Source organism: Erpetoichthys calabaricus, chromosome 1 (genome assembly GCF_900747795.2).
Source record: "Erpetoichthys calabaricus chromosome 1, fErpCal1.3, whole genome shotgun sequence".
Lineage (NCBI taxonomy): Eukaryota > Metazoa > Chordata > Cladistia > Polypteriformes > Polypteridae > Erpetoichthys > Erpetoichthys calabaricus.
The window spans coordinates 92,109,579-92,130,947 of record NC_041394.2 but is presented as its reverse complement, the minus strand read 5'-3'; the positions used below and the strand labels follow the sequence as shown (position 1 = coordinate 92,130,947).

At 37.1% G+C, this 21,369-nt stretch overlaps 1 protein-coding gene across 1 annotated transcript in view; it reads right to left on the bottom strand.

Moving 5' to 3' along the window:
* Positions 1-14,521: 14,521 nt before the first annotated feature.
* Positions 14,522-21,369, bottom strand: part of plekha2 (pleckstrin homology domain containing A2) — a 115,693-nt gene continuing 108,845 nt past the window's right edge. Inside the window, exons 12-13 of the mRNA XM_051922790.1 lie at positions 16,442-18,634; positions 14,522-16,247 (exon numbers count right to left, since the gene is read on the bottom strand). Coding sequence (XP_051778750.1) covers positions 18,296-18,634 — 339 coding nt within the window. The 3' untranslated portion in view covers positions 14,522-16,247; positions 16,442-18,295. The remainder of the gene's footprint in view (positions 16,248-16,441; positions 18,635-21,369) is intronic.

Here is a 21,369-nt window from a genome sequence, read left to right as displayed (position 1 = left end):
TCTTCGTGGGCCAAGGAAACAGACAGTGACTTTGGTTTTTCTTGAATGAGTGGCCCACTAATAGGAATGTTTCTTGAACGAGAATCACTGAACCACATAAAAACTGCTTTTCTGATGTCTTCAAATGCAGCAGTTTGCATACGTTTACGCTGAGGCCCAAGGTTTGCAACCCAAGATTTTTCTTCTATTTTTGCTCAGTCCAATGAATCATCTGGGATCAACAAGGTCTTCTGGCCCGATTCACTTGCTTTTTCGCACCCACTTTCCCTCTCAGATTGAGGTGATGCTGTAGTGTCAGGTCCCAGCAGATCCATTATTTCGCCTGTCTGTTCCAGGTCAGTCTCTGCCTGGATGTTTCTTGAACTTGAGGCCTGTTTAGACTTAGATCTGCTATGTTTATAATATATATATTTATTCATTTTGTTGTGTGCACTGGTCTTTCCATATTAAGCTTAAGCGGGCGCGGCCCCCTCATGCGACAGCTATGGGACTGCCTCGTCCCTGTTTAAGAAGTTAATAGGCTGTAAGCTGGGGCATTGACTGTTGTTTATGTTTTTTCAGCTCATTTTTTGATTCCAATGTTTGTAACTACTTGTTTTTGTTCAATGTTTGGATTGTAGCTTTTGGTTTGCCTATTTTTGACTCCTTTGACTCTTGTTTTGTTTCTTTTCATATGTTTTGTAATAAAATATTAAAATAACAAAGGAATATTGTTTTGTTATTGTGTGCCAAGTTTGTTTTGTAGTTCCTTTCTTCCTTTTTGAGAATTATGAGTTCTGCTTCTTTTAGTGTGCTTTTTGAGATTTTGAAATTCAGACCATTTATTTTGAAAACAAAAAAATTGGTTATTAACAAAAAATTGTAAACCCACTTAATCCTGTAGTCAATCGGTACAGCACTGGACACAGTAGGACACAATGTCAGCCCATTACAGGGCTTACATGCTGAATGGAGTGAATTCAGCATTGCCAGTTAAACTAACCTGCACATCAGAATGAGGCAGGAAAACTGGAGTAATCGAGAGAAAGCCCACAAGGACACAGAGAAAATATGTAAACTCCACACAGCAATTTCTGTACATGGGATTTGAGCCGAGAATGCTGGATCCATGAGGCAGCAGTAACACCCACCACAATACCATGCAACAAAAAATGTAATCTAGGCTCAAATGTGCTAAAAAGTATACACCATAGCTCTACCCCAACCTTATTCTTTACAACTCACATGTAAAGTTAGTTTCAGTCTATCTTTTACACTGTTTTATTGAAGCAGCATTAATTAATTTAGTCAATTACATTGTATTATCATACAATGGTGGAAACGGTACATAAATTAATGTTATTAGATATAAAAGCTGCTTTGACATCACAACAAACTTTACATTTTCCAGACTTGAAAAATAATATTATTCATTTTCATTCATATGCAGATGGTACTCAACTGTACCTTTTCTTCAGATCAAATTGCATTTCTTCTGTTGTGTCCTTTGATAATTGTATCAGTGACTTAAAACATTGGTTGAGTGATAACTACTTGTCTTTGAAGAGAAAAAATATTAATTGGAAGGAATGATATATAGACAGCAATAAGGTTTTGTCACTTTTGAAACTGGTAAGTCTAAAAATCAGTGTTAGGGAATCAGCATACAGTTTACGCATTAACTTTTGCACCAGTCTTTACTCTTGCATGCTTTTTACAACACTAACCAAATCCGTAAAAATCTAATTTTTTTTTTAATTTAGAGTATACATGAAAAATAATTCATGCATTATTTTTATTAGAATATAATACTGTAATGTGTTACTCATAGGGTGTTCATATTGTTCTGTTTGTAGCTTTGAGGTAGGTCAAGGGTGCTGCTGAACAGGATAGGATAACTGTGTAATACAGAATAATTCCAGGTAAGTTTAAGGTTGATTTCAGAATCCTCATGTTTATATATGGTATAAAACTTTAAATGTCCATTTAATAAAACTTCTCAGTGCATATGTGTTCTGGTGTGGAGAATCTTCAGTTTTTCAACTGCAACCTTATATATTCAATATTAATAATTTTGCTCAAACAAACCAGGATGAACTGAATTTACAGGACTTACAGGCATTGCACTGTTTTGTATTACACTAATTTATGCATTTGTTCTAGTCAGCTTCTTTTTCAGTTACTTTATTACCTAGGCATGGGAAAATAACAGAGAACCTGTTTTATTAATTTATAAGTAAATGCACGCTATAAGACTAGAAATTATCAAATCAGTTTACAGCTTGGGAAAGGAAGGAGTGTGGAGGTACAGGTCATTCAACATCAGAGAACTTAGCAACTGAAATGTGTTCAATGTCAAATAACATGAAACACCACAAGAAGAGGAAGAAAACCAATGATAGAAGGGCGACATCAGCGATGAAGAGATGTGAGATCATCTGATTTGTACTTCAGAAGCATAACTATGAACAACACCGATCACTAAACCAAAAGCCAGCCAGAACATCCATCCCTTGACACTTCTTCTTTTCAATAAGCTTTTCTATGACTGTTTATATCCAGATGTGCTATATTTCATTTTCTATTTCATATTGTGATACGTTAATAAATACCACATTGCTTTTATACCATATTTTTTTGTCTTTTTTCGAGAGTGATTGAAATAATAAATGGGTACCAAGTGTAAGATTGATGGCAACTGTCATATTCACAGGGTTTATCAAGGCTACTGAGGTCACTCCTCAATAATTAGAACAACTGTGGTAAAAGCCGGACATACTGTAGTTTGGTTAGTAAGTAGCATATAACCAAAAGGGTTGTGCTTTTCTGTGTGTTGCAACAACACCCGTATGTTTGTTAAACCTGGCCATTCTGAATCTCAATACCGAGAATCTTATAAAGAATATTGTGCATTGACTGGCAATTGGCATCACTCAAGATTTGTCTGGATGGGATCTTTGTGTGTATATGTGTGTATACCTCTGTGTGTATGTTAATCTACAAGGGCAAGAGTAGATGAACCCAATAAATGTTCCTTGTAAGTCTCACAAATTTCACAGTAATACAATATGTAATGATGCTTATATTTTGTATTGGGCACACTCCCTATAAAATTACAAGATGATTTTATCTTTCAATATTGCTTCTCCAAAACACATACAAAGATTAAAATAAGACTAAACATTTGAATATTAGAAGAAAAATAGCTTAACCCTAACCCTAACAAAGTGCTATGGCATATACAACAACAATTTATTTCTTGTATAACCCAAAATCACACAAGAAATGCCTCAATGGGCTTTAACAGGCCCAGTTTTTTGACAGCCTCCCAGCCTTGACTCCATATTATCAGAATCACAGTCTCTGGTATAATGTGAACGTGAGTAAGATTCTTGTCTTTAGCAGAGGAGCTGGCTCTTCATCCGTGTTGATATGGGGAAACGGACTAAGGGCTGGATGGCAGCAATCAGATTTTTGACAATTGTGATTGACAGACCAACACCAAAACAGTAGCCTGTGGTAGTCACTCTTTTTTTATCATGGTATACATCCATCCATTTTCCAACCCGCTGAATCCGAACACAGGGTCACGGGGGTCTGCTGGAGCCAATCCCAGCCAACACAGGGCACAAGGCAGGAAACAATCCTGGGCAGGGTGCCAACCCACTGCAGCATGGTATACATATTTTTAGAAAATAATTTCAATTAACGGCAGTATTACACAACCTCTCCTTTTTCCCTTTCTTTCTTTCTGTAACCAAAACACTCTGGCATGTTCACGAGTATTGTATATACAGGATTTTGTGCTTGATTTCTCCTCTTGATGTTTGTTTTATAGCTCTTGTATTCCTAGTACAAACCAAAATGCTGCATGCTTATGTGTATGGGTAAATTTAAGCTAAAGCTTGTGTAAAATACATAAAGTATATACTCGAGTATAAGCCAACCCGAATATAAGCCAGAGGTACCTAATTTTACCTACAAAAAACTGGAAAAAACTTATTGACTCGAGTATAAGCATAGGGTGGGAAATGCAGCAGCTACTGGTAAGTTTCAATAATCAAAATAAATACCAACAAAATTACCATACATTAATTGAGGCATCAGTAGGTTAAATGTTTTTGAGTATTTATTTCAAAGAAAAACAGTAAACTAGCTCTGTAAGTGGAGAAGAGGGTCAACAAAAACAATATGGTATCTCTCTCTCTCTCTCTCGCGTGTGCATTGTGTGTGTGTGTGTCTCTTGTGCTCTCTCTCTCTCTCTCGCTTGCTGCACAGGGAATGCACAGGGAGAGACTGAACACGTGCGGAAATCATCGGCGTGCACAAACCGAAAGGGAAACTGGCTTGTTCATATACCGGGGCAGCAGGACCTGACTCGAATATAAGCCGAGGGTGACGTTTTTCAGCACATTTTGGATGCTGAAAAACTCGGCTTATATTCGAGTATATACGGTAAATAAAGGAAATATTCCATGTGTGTTTACATAACCATTTAAATCATAAAGTACAGTGTCATTAATTACAACATTTACTACAAGTATACAGTACATTACAGTCTCAATATGCTGGCCTTCTAAAGTTTCCAGGGAAAAATAAAACTACTATAGGAGACAGAGCCTTTAGCAACAAAGCCATAAAGCTGTAGAATGACCTGTCAATTTATGTAAAGAGTGCCTCATCAGACTCAGTATTTTTATTGAGGGTGAAGAATTGTACCCTGATTAAAGCTACTGATTAATTGTTCGTATTTCAACAAAATCTGTTAGTGGTTTCCCTGAAAATAAAAACTTGGCAATTATTATGAACTTGCTGGCATCTTGCTACAGCACTTGGTGCCACTTCTGTCTAGATTGTCAAGCTTCTAGTACTGCCCATGGAAAGTGCCAGCAAATACAGTAATCCCATGCATGTTGTGTTTCTTTTTTTTTCTTACTAATAAATTTTCCAAACTAAATAAATAATAGCTTCCCCTTTAACCATCTTTCTCAGCATCCTATTGGCTTTGTGCCTGTGCCTATTCTTGCATTTAATAGCACTCTACAGTTTTCTGTGTTTTTTGGAATTATGTTATTTGTGACTTTTACTAACTGGGGTCTAAACATGTTCATGCCCTAATGAGTGAGCCTGTAACTTTTATAATATTCAGGGAAATAAATGAAAAAAAAAAACAATTTCCAAACACACATTCAGGGGAGCCAGTCTCAAAGGCATTGGGTGCAAAGCAAGAAACAACTTTGGACAGGACACTAGTCTACTGTCTACTTAAGGGCACACACAATCAAGCATAACCAATTTGGAACAGCAAATTCACATAATGTGCAGTTCTGTAGGAGAAAATCCATGGAGACACAAAGAGAATGTTCAAGCTCCACAAAGTGACCTGGCTACAATGACATTCATTTAGCAAGCCCATGATGGAAGAGCTAAAATTGAACTTCATAAAACTGTTTAAGCCTGTTGCATTTGCTCCTTCAATACAATGTAATTTATTTTTGTATAGCCCATAATCACACAAGAAGTGCCGCAATGGGCTTTAACAGGCCCTGCCTCTTGAAAGCCCCCCAGCCTTGACTCTCTAAGAAGACAAGGAAAAACTCCCCCCCAAAAAAACCCTAGTACGGAAAAAAATGGAAGAAACCTTGGGAAAGGCAGTTCAAAGAGAGACCCCTTTCTAGGTAGGTTGGGCGTGCAGTGGGTGTCCAAGAGAAGGGGGTCAATAAAATACACAGAACAAAACACAAGTAATCCTCAATACAGTATAACAGTAAAATAGAAATATTACAAGTACAGAGCAGAATTTAACAGTAGATGATATCACATAATTTGATTTGGATTTGTTTAGAGTCCTGGAGACCTCATCCATCAAGCTGCCTCCCCCAGTTGACCATTCTGCAGCTGAGATAGCGCTGGGCCAGCCAATTGGATGAAGGGACCCCTCTACCCAATGATTCCTGTGATCATCCATCAGGGATGACTTTACCTTAGGCAGGCAAAACAACTTGGCAGGTGGGCAGTAGCACCTAGTGCCACATTTGAGTACCAAGAAGAGAAACAGAATAGGTGAGGGTTAGTAACAAATTATAACTATCATATTACTTATGTTTTAGTGCTAATGACTAACAACAGAAATGCAGTCTGTACAGTTAATCAGCAGCTCTAGTCAGGATATGCTAAACTGAAGTAGTGAGTCTTCAGCCGGGATTTAAAAGCTGAGACCGAAGGGGCATCTCTTATAGTAGCAGGCAGACCATTTCACAGTTTAGTGGCCCTGTAACTAAAAGCTTGACCTCCCACTGTTATTTTATTAATCCATGGAATCATAAGCAGACCGGCATCTTGAGATCTTAATGTGCGCTCAGGTTTGTAAGTCATGATAAGTTCAGACAAGTAAGCTGGACTTTGGCCATTTAATGCTTTATATGTTAAAAGAAGGATTTTGAAATCTGCCCCAAACTTAACTGGGAGCCAGTGTAAGGATTTAAGAACTGGAGTTATGTGTTCATATTTTCTTGTTCCTATAATAATTCTTGCAGCAGCATTTTGGATTAACTGGAAGCTGTATAAAGAACAATTTGAACATCCAGTGAACACCACATTGCAGTAGTCAATCCTACTAGAAATAAATGCATGAATTAATTTCTCAGAATCCTGCTTATTTAGAAAGCGCCTTAATTTCCTAACATTTTTAAGATGGAAGAAACATGATTTGGACAACTTTGTAATATGCGCTTTAAATGACATGCTAGAGTCAAAGATAACTCCTAGATTTTGGGCTGATTCAGTGAAATTAATGGGGATTCCAACTGAGTTAAATGATGACAAAATATTGTTGTGATTAGTGTTATTCCCTCCAATAATTAACATCTCTGTTTTATCTGTATTTAAAGACATGTAGTTCTCATCCATCCACTCCTTTAATTCATTAACATAACTAATTAAAGACAACATTGGAGAAACTTCATTTGATCTAAAAGAAAGGTATAACTAGGTGTCATCTGCATACGAATGAAAATTAACATTATGTTTCCTAATGAGAGATCCCAGGGGAGGCATGTAAAGTGAAAATAGTAAAGGTCCCAGTACTGAGCCCTGTGGGACACCATATCTCACTTCTGTGTATAATGATGGAGTACTGTCAGCACATTTCTCTATGTATTGGAATTGATTTGATAAATAAGAACTAAACCAAGCAAGCACAGTGCCTGTAAGCCCAACATAATTTTGTAGCCTATGCAGTAAAATAGAATGGTTGATGGTGTCAAATGCTGCACTTAAGTCTAAAAAACATAATTACAGTGGAGTTTCCTTCATCAGAGGATATCAGAATGTCATTTACAACACGCATTAGTGCCATTTCTGTACTATGACCAGTGCAGAAACCAGACTGGAATTTCTCAAATAAATTGAAATGTGTAGGGTGTGACTGAAGCTGATTGGTGACTATTTTTTCTAGTATTTTAGAGAGAAAGGGTAAATTTGAAATGGGTCTAGGGAACAAGTAGTGGGCTTCATTTTAGAAATTAAAGTTAAGACTTCCTGCTCAGTTACAGGATTAAAATTTCTAAAGTGCTCCATGCAATGCAAGCTAGTATGTTGTTTGTACTGTGATGCTGAGGGCTGGGATCTTATAGTTTTACTTTTCTCATTAAAGAAGTTCATGAAGTATGTACTGCTAATATCTGTTGGTATTTTGCTCTGTAGATCTGAATTCCCATTTGTTAATTTAACCACTGTTCTAAACAGTACCCAAGGATTTATATTATTATTATCTATTATTGTAGAATAGTATTCTGCGTGAGCTTTAAAGAGAGCTTTTTATATTTTTAACATTCTCTATCCATGCAATTTGAAAGACATGTAGCTTTGTTGTTCTCCATCTGCGCTCCAGTTTTTGACACTCTAATTTAAGAGCTTGAGTGTTTTCATTAAACCAGGGTGGGTTTCAATGTGCTTTGATCACTTCTGTTCACTGTTTGTTTAAATGATGGCATGTCAGCCCTGGCATCCAGGTTTCATGATTTGTTTCCAAAAACCTTATAGCACATTTATTTAGTAATTAAGTCGTTTTAGAAGGATATGTCTTGGCAATTTTTTTACCTTGATTTCTGATTAACACTTTGAATTTTGGTATTTTTATATAATGATGTCTTTGGATTAGACTCCTGCTTTTCTTGTAAATGTTTAAGAGAATGGGAATGGAACAAGAGCATGAATAGACTCGGGTTCCCTGTCACCCTGAACTGAAGCAGGATTGAAAACCTGAGATTTAAATTAGCAAGCAGAAAGTATTTTTTTAGTTATATGCTGTGAAAAGTTATACAAATTGCCAAACAAACAGACCTCAGTATGTGTGTCTCGGGAATTGCAGATCTGACATTGTGGTCAGCAACACAGGAGCGCCGCAGGGGACTGTACTTTCTCCGGTCCTATTCAGCCTATATACATCGGACTTCCAATATAACTCAGAGTCCTGCCACGTGCAAAAGTTTGCTGACGACACTGCTATCGTGGGCTGCATCAGGAGTGGGCAGGAGGAGGAGTATAGAAACCTCATCAAAGACTTTGTTAAATGGTGCGACTTAAACCACCTACAACTGAACACCAGCAAAACCAAGGAACTGGTGGTGGATTTTAGGAGACCCAGGCCCCTCATGGACCCCGTGATCATCAGAGGTGACTGTGTGCAGAGGTGCAGACCTATAAATACCTAGGAGTGCAGCTGGACGATAAATTAGACTGGACTGCCAATACTGATTCTCTGTGCAAGAAAGGACAGAGCCGCCTGTACTTCCTTAGAAGACTGGCATCCTTCAACATCTGCAGTAAGATGCTGCAGAGGTTCTATCAGATGGTTGTGGCGAGTGCCCTCTTCTACGCAGTGGTGTGCTGGGGAGGCAGCATTAAGAAGAAGGATGCCTCACGCCTGGACAAACTGGTGAGGAAGGCAGGCTCTATTGTTGGCATAGAGCTGGACGGTCTGACATCCGTAGCAGAGCAACGGGCACTCAGCAGGCTCCTATCAATTATGGAGAATCCACTACATCCATTAAACAGTGTCATCTCCAGACAGAGGAGCAGTTTCAGTGACAGACTGCTGTCACTGTCCTGCTCCACTGACAGACTGAGAAGATCATTCCTCCCCCAAACTATGCGACTCTTCAATTCCACCAGAGGGGGTAAACGTTGAACATTATTCAAGTTATTGTCTGTTTTTTTATGTGCATTTTTTTTTTATTTTTTTTTTTTATTACTCTTTAATTTAATATTTTTGCTGCTGGAATATGTGAATTTCCCCCTGGGATTAATAAAGTATCTATCTATCTATCTATCTATCTATTTTGATTTGAAACATTGCTCAGATAAGAATACAGTGGTATTCTGCTGTTGTGGGGTACAAAATCTGTACATTTTGGTTTATATATCCATTATATTTTGTTCAAGACAAAACAACAGATGAACTACATTCTGGACAAATCAAAGCATGTCTTTTTTCTCAGTTATACCTTCATATTGACAGCCAGCCAATCAGAATATCTATCAATCACATCTTGCAAAACCCCCGGTACAATTTTAGAATAAATATGTCTCGTCTGAGGAGTGAGTAGAGAAGTAAGGAGTAAGGAAGCAGGGAGGAAAAAGAATGAACGAAGATGTCACTGGTCGTCACAAAAGCATCATGAACATCGATTGCTAAATCAAACGCCATCCTGGGACATTCATCCTTGTCATTTGTAACTTTTCCGTAAGCTTTTTCTAAAGACTATACAGTATATATCCAGACTTTCCTATCAGTACCTATTTTCAATTATTCTTTGTTCCAATGGCATTATTATTCTTGTAATAAATACCATGCTGCTTTTAACTTTCTATGCTTTGTCTTAATGTCTAGAGTGATTGAAGTAATAAGTTAGATTTCTTTGAGCACCTAGTGCAGCCAGAGATTTGCCATTACCTCTGTGCTGCAAGGTTTATTAAGGCTGCGAGTGAGAGCTCCACTCAATAGTAGACAGGCTGTGTTATTCTTAAAGCACTTGTGTGGTTTAAAGTGCTAAAGGTTAATCAGCATGTGTGTGTCATTCATGGGGCACTGTTGTGGTTAGGGTCTGTGTATATGCGTATAGCTATGTATGTGTGTGTTCATCTTAAAGTGCAACAGTAGACCAACCCGATAACAAACATTTACCCTTGACGAAAAAACAGGTAAAGGGTAAGTAGAGGGAAATACTACGATAATAGAGCTGCGTATGACTTCTGACCCATATTTCACTACGTTCTTAATACCTGGGCATTGTTGTGTATGGCGCTGACCTAGAGAACTCTAAACCGATTTGTTAAGATTTATACTTTATTTCTTTTGTAAGAACTAATCAATGCTTAATGATATTTTGATAATGAGGTCACCACATGTTTTATACTGAGGGACTTTTTTCAATTTGAAAATGCCCATGTCTACAGTGCTTATTTGGTTAACCACTTGTCTGATCAGACGTAAACCCCATCAAGCCCTCTCTGTCTGCTTAGACTGTTTTACATTTCGGTCAGGTAGGTGTTAGACGACTGACATTCATGTGGAGCATTCAGATCATGGTTTTCATGCCTTCTCACAACCTTATCAAGGGTCAGTATTAAAAGAAATCCCTGAAATGTAGTTAGAAAGCAAAGCCATTGAAGGATCACCTAAGAGCAGGACACTTTGATGTACTTTAAATGAGAAAACAGTTGGTAAGACTGGAGGAAATCATTTATGTGTGATTTGTGAGAAAACAGTTGGTAAGACTGGAGGAAATCATTTATGTGTGATTTGTAAGACCCCCTGCCCTTTCCTAGACATAAATCTCTTTGCGCTTCATTTGACTGAACTGTGCTCCCAGCTTAAGTGCCATTACTGATTTAAAGCTCTTAAGCTCTGCAGTAGTCAGCACAGACTCTGAAGTCAAGGCCTGGAAATCCCTTAAAGTTTTTTAAAATTTTATTTCTGCAAGGAAAAAAGCAAAGAAATAACAAAATGATTTCCAGGTCACACATAAATCCTCACAAAAGTATTTTACTAACTTTAGTAATGTTTTTTTTTTTCACGCTGTTTTCCAGAGTGGCGAGTAAGGTACTTGAATCACAACCTCAGGGAGTGAAGAGTTTGTGAGGGGATTCATATTTCTTCTCTCTAGACCCTTATTACAGCTGGATTTGGTTTTAAGGGAGCAGGGGGGATGCATAAAGTGTAAGAGGCCCTGCTTCACTCAATTTAGAATTTCACCTGGAGACTAGACATATATCTTTTCTGACAGAATGCAAGAAGAGGGCAATTTGATTCCATGTTGCTGACTCATTTCATGGAATGTGTTGGTTGTGAGTTTGTTTTTGTCAACTGAAGTCAAACAAATCTGTTCAGCTGTAACTTTCTGTGACCAACCAGTGCTTATTCTTAAGTTCACTCAGCTACAGTGATTAGAAAAAGTAATCACCCCTTGGAGGATTTTAAATTTTATTATTACACAGTATAGAATCTTAGTGAATGCAATTTGGCTTCTTTGACACTAATCAATAGAAAAAGTCTCTTTTAACGCCAAGGTCAAAACAGATGTCTGAAAAATGGTCTAAATTAATTACAATTATACAACACAAAATAATCACAGAAGAATGCATCCTCTTCATGTCAGAATTTAGTAGCATCTTTGGCAACAATGACACCCTTGAGTCTATGTGGTCAGGTCTCTGTCAGCTTTGCACATCTAGGCACTGCACCTTTTCCTCATTTTTGTTTGCAAAGCTGCTCAAGCTCTGTCAGGATGCATGAAAATCATGGTAAACGGCCTTTCTCAAGTCCAGCCACATGTTCCCAATTGGATTTAGATCTGGACTCTGACTTAGCCACTCCAGGAAATTAACATTGTTGTCTTTAAGACATTCCTGTGTAGCTTTGGCTTTATACTTGGAGTTGTTGCCTTGATGGAAAACAAATCTTCTCCTGAGGTGCAGGTTTCTGGTTTGCCTCCAGAATTTCCCTGTATTTTGCCGAATTCATTTTACCCTCTGCTCTCACAAGCCTTCCAGGTGTTGTTGCAAAGAAGCATTCCCATAGCACTATGCTGCCATCATCATGCTTCATAGTGGGGATGGTGTGTTTTTAATAATTTGCAATGTTCAAACATGGCATTTAGTCTGATGGCCAAAGCACTCCATTTGGTCCCCTCAGACAAAAGAGCCTTCTTCCAGCTGACGTTACAGTCTCCCAAGTGCCATCTGGCAAACTTCAGCTGAGATGTTGTGCTTTTTTTTTTTTTTTACAGTTGCTTTCTCTTCTCCACTACCATAAAGCTGCAACTGATGAAGCAACTGAAGCTTCTTAGTATTGTTTCACTGCTGGTTAAAGTAATACTCCACTCAAATTTTATGTTTTTTATATTATTTACCCCATGTGGATTGCAGTGATAGCAGAAAAAAAATCTTTTAATCTCTTATTTTCACGCAGAGGGATACATTTCTGATGTAATAAGGGTCTACGGTGACCAGAGCTGGACAACAGCAAACAATATCAAAAAGTCCATGACAAAAATCTCATGTTGCTCATGTAACATAATCCACATGTCAAGTTGTGCACTCTTATGTTCTAAACATTCCAAACACATTTATTTTTTAATAAAAATATTGTTAAATAAACCACTTCAAGAAACGACTCTTGTGAATAAAAAAAGGAACATGTTCAGTTTCCAACAAGCTTTTGAATTAAAGATCTTTAACAGCTAACTTTGTGTAATATCAACAAAAAGTGTGCACTGAGAGACATGTAAAACTAAAAATTAAAAGTTAAAGAAAAGTGAATCAAAATTTTATCAGTAAGAAATTATGTGCCTCAGACTTATGCATATTGGTAAAGCTTCAACAAGCAGAGGGTCAGTTCACTTGTGCCGGTTCACAGACTGACAATAAATAATACAAAGGTATTTCAGTTGTGGATAGGAATATAAATGTAATGACAAGATGAGGGTGTGCAATTCAAATGTTCAGTCTTCTTTGAGTGTGGTGCTTTTGCATTCATGAGAGGATTAATAAAGTTTATCTAATCAAATTTTTTGTTTGGTATGTTGTGAACATACAACTAGATAACTTGAAATGGATTTTGTGATATTAGTAATGTGAAATTTTTTCATGGACTTTTTGATATTATTTGCTGTTCACCAACATTGATGAAAATAGACCCCTAAATATATCAGAAACCCTGCTATCTCCATTCTGCATAAAAACATGAGATTACATTTTTCTCAGCCATTGCTACAAACCAGATGGGGTAAGTAACATACTGAAAATATTTTTGGGTGGAGTACTCTTTTAAGGGAAAAAAAGAAACAAGTTAGTCAATTAAAATTTAAACAAAAGGAAGTATTTTCAATTAGCAGCAGTAATTGGTTGCTAATAAAAAATGGGACTAGAATGAAAACCTTCAACAATTGTAGATCTCCAGGATCTGATTTTGACACCCTTTCACTATATGAATAATAATAGCACAAGATTCCTGGGTTGATAGTAGTGAGTGATCTTCATAAGCTACAGTGATCAGTGTGTTGATTGTCCAGTAGTACTTTTGAAATAAATTTGAAGTGACAAAGAATCACTTACCAAACCACTGCTGTGTGCATTCTCCATGTCTAAGAGCAAAAGCAATGTTTTCATCAGTAAGATCACATGGTTAAGGATGAGGAAATATCACCCTTGGCCTATATATAAACAGGCTTTTGACAATTCATATCATATTCAAAGTGTACGGGAATAGCAGACTAAAGCGCCACTCATACAGTGGAACCAAGTTGCTGATTTATGCTTAGACTGAAAATACTAGTGAACAAAAGTGTGAAGTTGAATTAAATGGGAGAAATACATATCACCTTGGGAAGCAGGATTGAAATCTAAAGTTAAACTTTAATTTTGTTACTATAAAGTCTGAACTGTCAGTCTTTTTTTATTAAAAAGGACTTTTTTTCTGGATTGACTGGTAGTGAATGCATCCATAATAACAGGGTGACCTGTTATTAGTGGGTACTATAAAGGGATTGTGCTGCAGTCATTATATAATGGTGATGGTTATGGACAGCAAGAATGTCAGAACTGTGGAAAACTGAAAAAGAGCCCCAGTGTTCCCATCATTAACACAATTGTACATTTGAGGTAATGTTTGCTGAGTTTAGAAATATATTTAAATGTGTTTTTGTGGGGGGCAGTTAGGCAGTTATGGTTACTGTTGTCCTTCTGTTGTTTATTTGTTTGATTTGTATGAGCGTCAATAAATCTAATTCCATTAAGCTAATATTTTTATGGCAGTTAAGGATAAGAATGGTTGAAGTCTAAAGATGTGTTTATGTAAGACTAAAAGGGTACATAAAGTATAAATATAACTGTGAATCAAAGCACTGTTGATTTACATTTTTCAAAAAGTACGGAATGCTACAGATGACAGCAGCACAGTGTATCTGAAGGCTGCATTGCAGGTCAGCTTGTATTTTAATTTTTGCCTCAGAAATAAAAGCTGGAAATAAAGCAAGAAGTGTTGTTTCAATTCTTTAATATGTATACAATAATTGCATTTACAACATTGAGAAATCATTTGAATTTAATATGTGCCCGTTGTATACTTGTTTTTTCTAAAAGCTGCAATATTCTTGTTGAAAATCAAATAAGCCAAAATCTTTCATTTTATAGTGGTGCCACTTCTGTAGTCCTCTGGGTTTGAATGGTACAAAGTAAATCTTGTTGCTAAGTACAACTTGAGCTTAAAAAACCCTGTGCACCTAGAAAGAGAAAGAAAGATCAGGAAGATGGATAGGTGCAGTTGCATTTCTGACCAGCAGATGGCACTGCATCCCTATGATCTGATGAATTTTTATTTCTGCAGAGGCATTTGCTAGTTTCTGTCACAATAGTTTGTGTTTCCGGTTCATTATGAATATAAAGTCCCATTTTCATGAGAAGACACAGGTCTTGAGAGTGACTGGACATTCAAGGATTACTTACTGTACAAGACTAAAATGGGCAGAGGAGTTTCAAAATGATTGCTGCTGTTACATTGATTACCCTTTAGAAGGAAGCATTCTTTTAAGATGGCTGGATTATGATTGTGATTTTTTTTGTGCATTCCACACAGAAAATCCTGTATTTTATGACACTTGTTTCATATGTTTTTCATTTCTGTTAATATGAAGCATTACCTCATTTTATTTTCTAGTTTTCATCCTTGCTAACCAGTCGATGGGCTTACTCTTTATTGTTGTGCTTCAGTCGGGGATCTCATTACCTCTTACTTTCACATGCATGGATATTATTTAACATAGTAAACGGTGGTGGCAATGAGACTAAGGATCTGTGCTCGTATTTGGAAGGTTGCCAGTTCAAATCCTATTTCTGCCAGAAGGGATTCTACTCCATTGGGCCCTTGAGCAAGCCCCTTAACCTGGGGCGTTGTACTATGGCTGCTCCTAAGTCATGTGAAAAAAAAATTTCACAGGATTTCAAAGGATTAATACAGTGTACCAAATTTCTAATTTGGACAGCAAAACAACCATTTTACAAGTTCACTTTTCACATAAAATAATTTCAGGGCTGCAGCACATGATGTAAGACAAGAACCAGCAGTAAATGTGATGCCACCCTTTTACAAGACGTATATACATACTCAAAATGGGTCAATTTACAGTCATCAGTCAATCTAACTTACATGTATGTGCTTGGAATGAGAGAGGAAAGCATAGCAAACTTACATGTAAATGTAAACATGAATCTTACTCACATTACATTTCCAACAACATCACTAGCAAACGTGCCACTTATTACTGAGATAGTTTATGGAAAAAAGTGAAACCTCAATTTTCCAACTCTTTTGTCCAAGTCTGTAGGTCAGATTATTATGTCCAGCTGATGCTTTGTCTCCTCATTCAGAAGCCCAATCCTCCTGCCTTAAATGCAGACCTTTTCTAATGAAATGGCTTTTGTCACCTGACATTGTAAAATATGTATTACTGCCCCACATTGTATTACATGAAGGTCAATTTATTCCATCCATTAACTTTTTTGATCCTTTCCATCTGAATAATTTGGAATAAAAATTGGTTACAAATCAATATGCTTGCAAAAGAATGTAGTCTACAATAAAGCCGATCCTTCAATATAATTTTCTTCTGTGTAAAGCTGATGTGAAATACATATGGAAAGCAATGAGTGTATAGCCTTAACCACTGATTGCAGCAAGAGCAACCCATATTTGTACCTTTGTTGTAAACCTTAAAAAAGTAAAGGCACGTATCCTTATTTTTTCCAATCTGACAGTGCTGGAAAACAGCAAATTTAATTAGTTAAACCATGATATGAATTAAAAGTAAAATTTGGCTCTGATTAAGAAATTGGTTGGAATTAATACTGTCTGGAGACTGGCACAATGAGAACAGTGAAGATGAAGGTGTAGGAGGAACATGACTATAAGCTCTAGTGCGTGGCTTGCCACCTGACTTGATTATTTAAGCATTTTGGTAAATATAAGTGGATCTTGGGGATTCATGGACCACAATTCAGCACAAAAGAGACTGATGATGTATGAATTCTGTGGACAATCCACTGCCAAGTTTAATGAAACTGGGATTCTGAGTCACAAAGATAGGATGCTAACATGTCGCAGCATTGCCGCCAGCTTGACAAACTAATAAGTAACTGCCAACTTGTTAACAGTTTGCTCATCACACTGACAGTGTCTCCACCTGATATTCTAAGGTGTAATATAACTTTAATGAACACTTATCTTAAAGACAGCTATTGTGCCTTCAATAGCAAAAATGTTTTTTTCATGTATATTTTTAATTGCTATTCAGCCAGAGCTGCTGAGGAGGAGAAATGATGTAATAACGTGGAGTAATATAATACTTGGCTTATCAATAGGTAGTCCTATGACCAGCAGATCATAAATGTTTCTTGTTCTTCTTAAGGAGACTACCACTAATTAAAGGCACACAACTAACCTTTTTATGTTAATGCTGAACATAAGCAGATAACTGAAGTGGGGGAATTTGAATGTAAACATCCAAATTGCTGCAGCCCAATATGGGAAGCAACCGAGACCTAAATGTCTGATTAAAAGGAAGCAGTGACACATTTGAAATGGTTGCTTTAAATCCTGCTGCTGGTTCTCTTTGTAACCCTGAGCATGTCAAAGCAAAGTACAGAATGATTATTAAAAGGCACTCTGAATGTGGAATTTTGCCTGTATTCTGTAGTTTTGCTGTTGATCATATTATTATGCAGGCAGGCATCACCAGTGATATGTCACTACAAAATGATGCTTGTCAGCTGGTGGTGACCTGCCACTAACAATCATAGCAGCTTGTGTGACTCCATGATGGTTATAATAAAACTGCCACTTGCAGTTGGGCCGAGCCATGAGCAGAGGTAGAATTTGTAGAGGCACAGACAACTGATAAAATGCAGATGTTAACAACAAGCAAAGAACACTGACGAATTTGTCTACAGGAAGGTGGAAACACTGAACTCTATTAGCCTTGTAGAGTTAGAAGTTGCTTAGTTTTCTTGTGATTTATTGTACTGTTCTTATGTTCCACCTTGTTCACCTCTTATCGACGTCTTTTCTGGAAAGATGTTTTTTGTAGGTGTCATCCAGTCATATGCTGTGAGATGTATAACAAATCTAGTGCAGTCAGCAGTGGCTCACCTCAGACTTTTTGAGAAATCCTGGTTTCAGACACAAACAAAGTCCAAATTTCCTTCACATAAATTTTAGAATATTCACATTAATAGCAAACTGCCAAGCTGTATCAACGTAGGAGTAAAACTATTCTGGCACAAATACCAATTTTAAAATTTGAATTATTGCTTAGCTAGTGAATTGTCCCAGCCAGCCTTGGATGCCAAATACTGAAAAAATGTGCTCATTTTCTTCCTGTTTTCCAGTTAAGTCACCTGACAACACATACAAAAAAGAGGAGACAGCATACTTTCTGGGAAAAGAAGGCCAAAACTTGATGAGAAGTGCTATATTATTTCATTATATCACCTTGCTTCATCAGTGAATAGTTTTTGTCACTCCACTGTTGCACTGGGATGACTGGCAGGCTGAACTGGGAGATTCTAGTGCAAAACTATCTGTAAGCAGGAACACAAAGGAATCAATGTGCCCCAAATGATGGTCTTTTTACTTTCATCACTTTGGTGAGGGATCTCTGGAGCTGGGCATTAGTACGATTCTACTGTGCTAAAAGTTGAGTGCAGTTCAAACATAAAAAAACTATGCTTTGCCTCTTGGAGGCTCTGTGGTGTTTCACAGTTACACATCTGTGGTTCTCATGCCATCAGCATCCAATGTTGAAGGAAACATGGTACCGCTGCACTCCCCAGGCTGGGAATAGTGCCGTCTGCGCTTGCCTTGAGACTCCACATCCTGAGTGCTTTGGAGGGGCAAAGAGCTGAACTGTCCAGTCACTTCTTCAAGGATTGTGTTCCCTGGTGTACCAATGGTTTTTGATGGGGTGATGGGTGTCCAGGGCTGCCAAGAGGAGGCAGTTGAAGTAGACTTAACCATCTGGCTCTTTTTTTCCTCTCCTGTTTGTTTACTGAAGTTCTGGGGTCTGTATCTGTGCAATGATAAGGTGCGGCTAAATGACTCCTGTAAAACCAAAAACAGTATTATCCAAACCTTAAAGAGGAAATTGCATACACAAGAAACAAAGAATATATGTGCTTTTTAGAGTCCACAGCACAGGAGTGTTTTCTATTCAGCAACTTGGGCAAAGCATAACCTATAAGAAACAGGTAAGTCACAGGAAAATGGTACTAATAGCTGTTAGGGACATGGTAATTTCAGAGAAAATTGTATGGTAAAAGTATCATAAAAAATTGCAGATCAATTTATGCTCAGGGCACATAAATAAATTTATTAATATAAAACATCAACAAAAACTACGTAAGCATTCAGCATTTACATAGCACTCATTCATCATCAACCACTGCAGAGATGTAGGATAATCAAATTAATAGTAAACGTAGGATCTATAATCTTTATCTATTCATCCACCCATTTTTTACCCTGCTAATCCAGTTCAGGATCATGGGGAGCCAGTGGCTATCCTTCTGGCATTGGATGCAAGGTAGGGACCAACCTTGAATGAGGCAGCAGGTTATCACAGGGCACCCTCATATATATATAAACTCCCAATATCACTTAGACGGAGCCAAATTAGAGTTAACAACTCTTGGAATGGAGAGCTGACCTCCAGAAACCTTAGATGAAACCTAGCACAAATTGCATTACAAGAAGATCTGGCCAGAGATTAGCAAAACAAAAAACACCAATTAATATCATTTCTGGCAAGCAAACCTTTTAGTTGAAATTTCAGATAAAAAATGTAACTCAGCTATTGACAAGATACATTGCACATCAATTTTTGCAAAGAATGCTGTAATTCAACTAAAACATCATACACACATGCACATATTTTGAGTTAAGTTATCAAAAATGTACCAGATCAGGACCCTAAATGTGAGCGATTTCTTGTGTCACAAACTTAGCTTTGTCATAAGTTTTAAAATGCTCCGATACTCAAACTATTTCTCTCTCTGTCAGTTTAATGGACATTTCCCAAGTTTATCCAGGTTGTCTTGTAGCCCTGCATATATTGAAGGTCCGGGTGCAGAATTGTTAATGGCTCAGTACCCATCCTGACAGCAACTTCCTTTAGTCACCTTTTATAACACAAAGGAACAGTGACCTTAATCTGAACAAACATCATATGGGTAAAAAATCTTTCTCCACCTGTCAGCAGTATTCAGAGTATAACTGGAATTTTTTTGCTATCTTATGCTGCTTTGCTCATTAATCACCCTATCTTATTTAACTAGAAAAATCCTAATACACCCACTATAACACAGTGGGAAATGGATACCCTATTCCAGGGGTAGGCAATGTCGGTCCTGGTGAGCCGCAGTGGCTACAGGTTTTTGTTCCAACCCAGTTCCTTAACGAGAACTCAATTGTTGCTGATGAAGCATATATTGCTTAAGTGACATTTTGATGCTTCATTTTAGTGGTCTTGCTTGTTAAGGTTCTCCAACCTTAATTGCTTATTTCAATCTTAAACTGCTGCATTCAGTGTTTTAATTGCTCCTTATTAGCAATAAGATGTAAAAGACAAAACAGCCAGCAGTTCTCCAGCTAGCTTTTTTCCAATTACATCTGTGTGTGTTCATCATGCACTGTTTGATTTAATAAAACACTTAATAGAAAAATGTGACAGACTGAAAATGATCTGTTTTAGGCTTCAAATCATTTGGATGATATCCTTGGAAAGGAAAAAAAATCTAAGATATAAGAGCCTTACATTGCACAGAGTAACAAGCCATAAAATTAAATAAGGTCTGAGATTGGCAATGATTGGTTTCTAATTAAGCAATTGGGTTGGAATGAAAACCTGTAGCCACTGCGGCTCACCAGGACCGACATTGCCTACCCCTGCCCTATTCAGTTTAAATCTGAGCAACTGGCAAAAGATTCTTTAGAATTTGGCAAGAGCTTATTCATGTATTAATGTTGTCCTTAAGTTAGTCTTGCTGGGCCTCTGTGAACTTTTCAGATGTTTCAGTATCTTTGAGTGACAACTACATAGTAGGATATCTGATTTCAGAACTCTCCAAGAAAACTGGGAGTGGTGTTTAAGTTGAATTTGATATGAAAGATGGCATTACTTAAATTATGCTTACTTGTTCAGTAATGCTTACTGTAGTGTAACTTTATAAAGCTGAAAGATAGGAAAAAAAGTCATTTCTGAAAAATAAACCTGCAAGTCTGAGTTAAGTTGATTTAAGCCAACCACTCACCCACGACCTTCCAGGCCTTCTAAAATATTGTACGACACATGCTTGGGCATGTAGCTATAGTAGACAGTGAAGAAATTGAAAACTGGATGGCTACATTTTAAAATACCTCACAAATGAATTCATAATATTCAAAAAATAGTTTAATAATTTATAACCATAAAATAGTTAAGTTAAACTTAGCAATTTTTGTTTTTATTTGTTTATTCCTTCTGGACTGGATCATTATATGTATCCATTGTTGCTATATTACATCTCTTCCTCCCCAGTGACCCTAACCCAATAGAATTGTGTGTAGAAAACAGACAGATGGAAGGAAGAATTTTCAGGGTAATTTTTAGATCCATTCTCAATAAAATACTCTCACATGATAACAATTTTTTCCGTCAGATTACTACTGAATTTTGTTGTAGTTTTAATTTAAAATTTGGCAAATTACAACTTATAAATTTGCACAGAGGGTTTTTAATATTATAAGATCATTATTTACTCCACAATGAACCTGAACTTTCATACTACATTTCATTTACT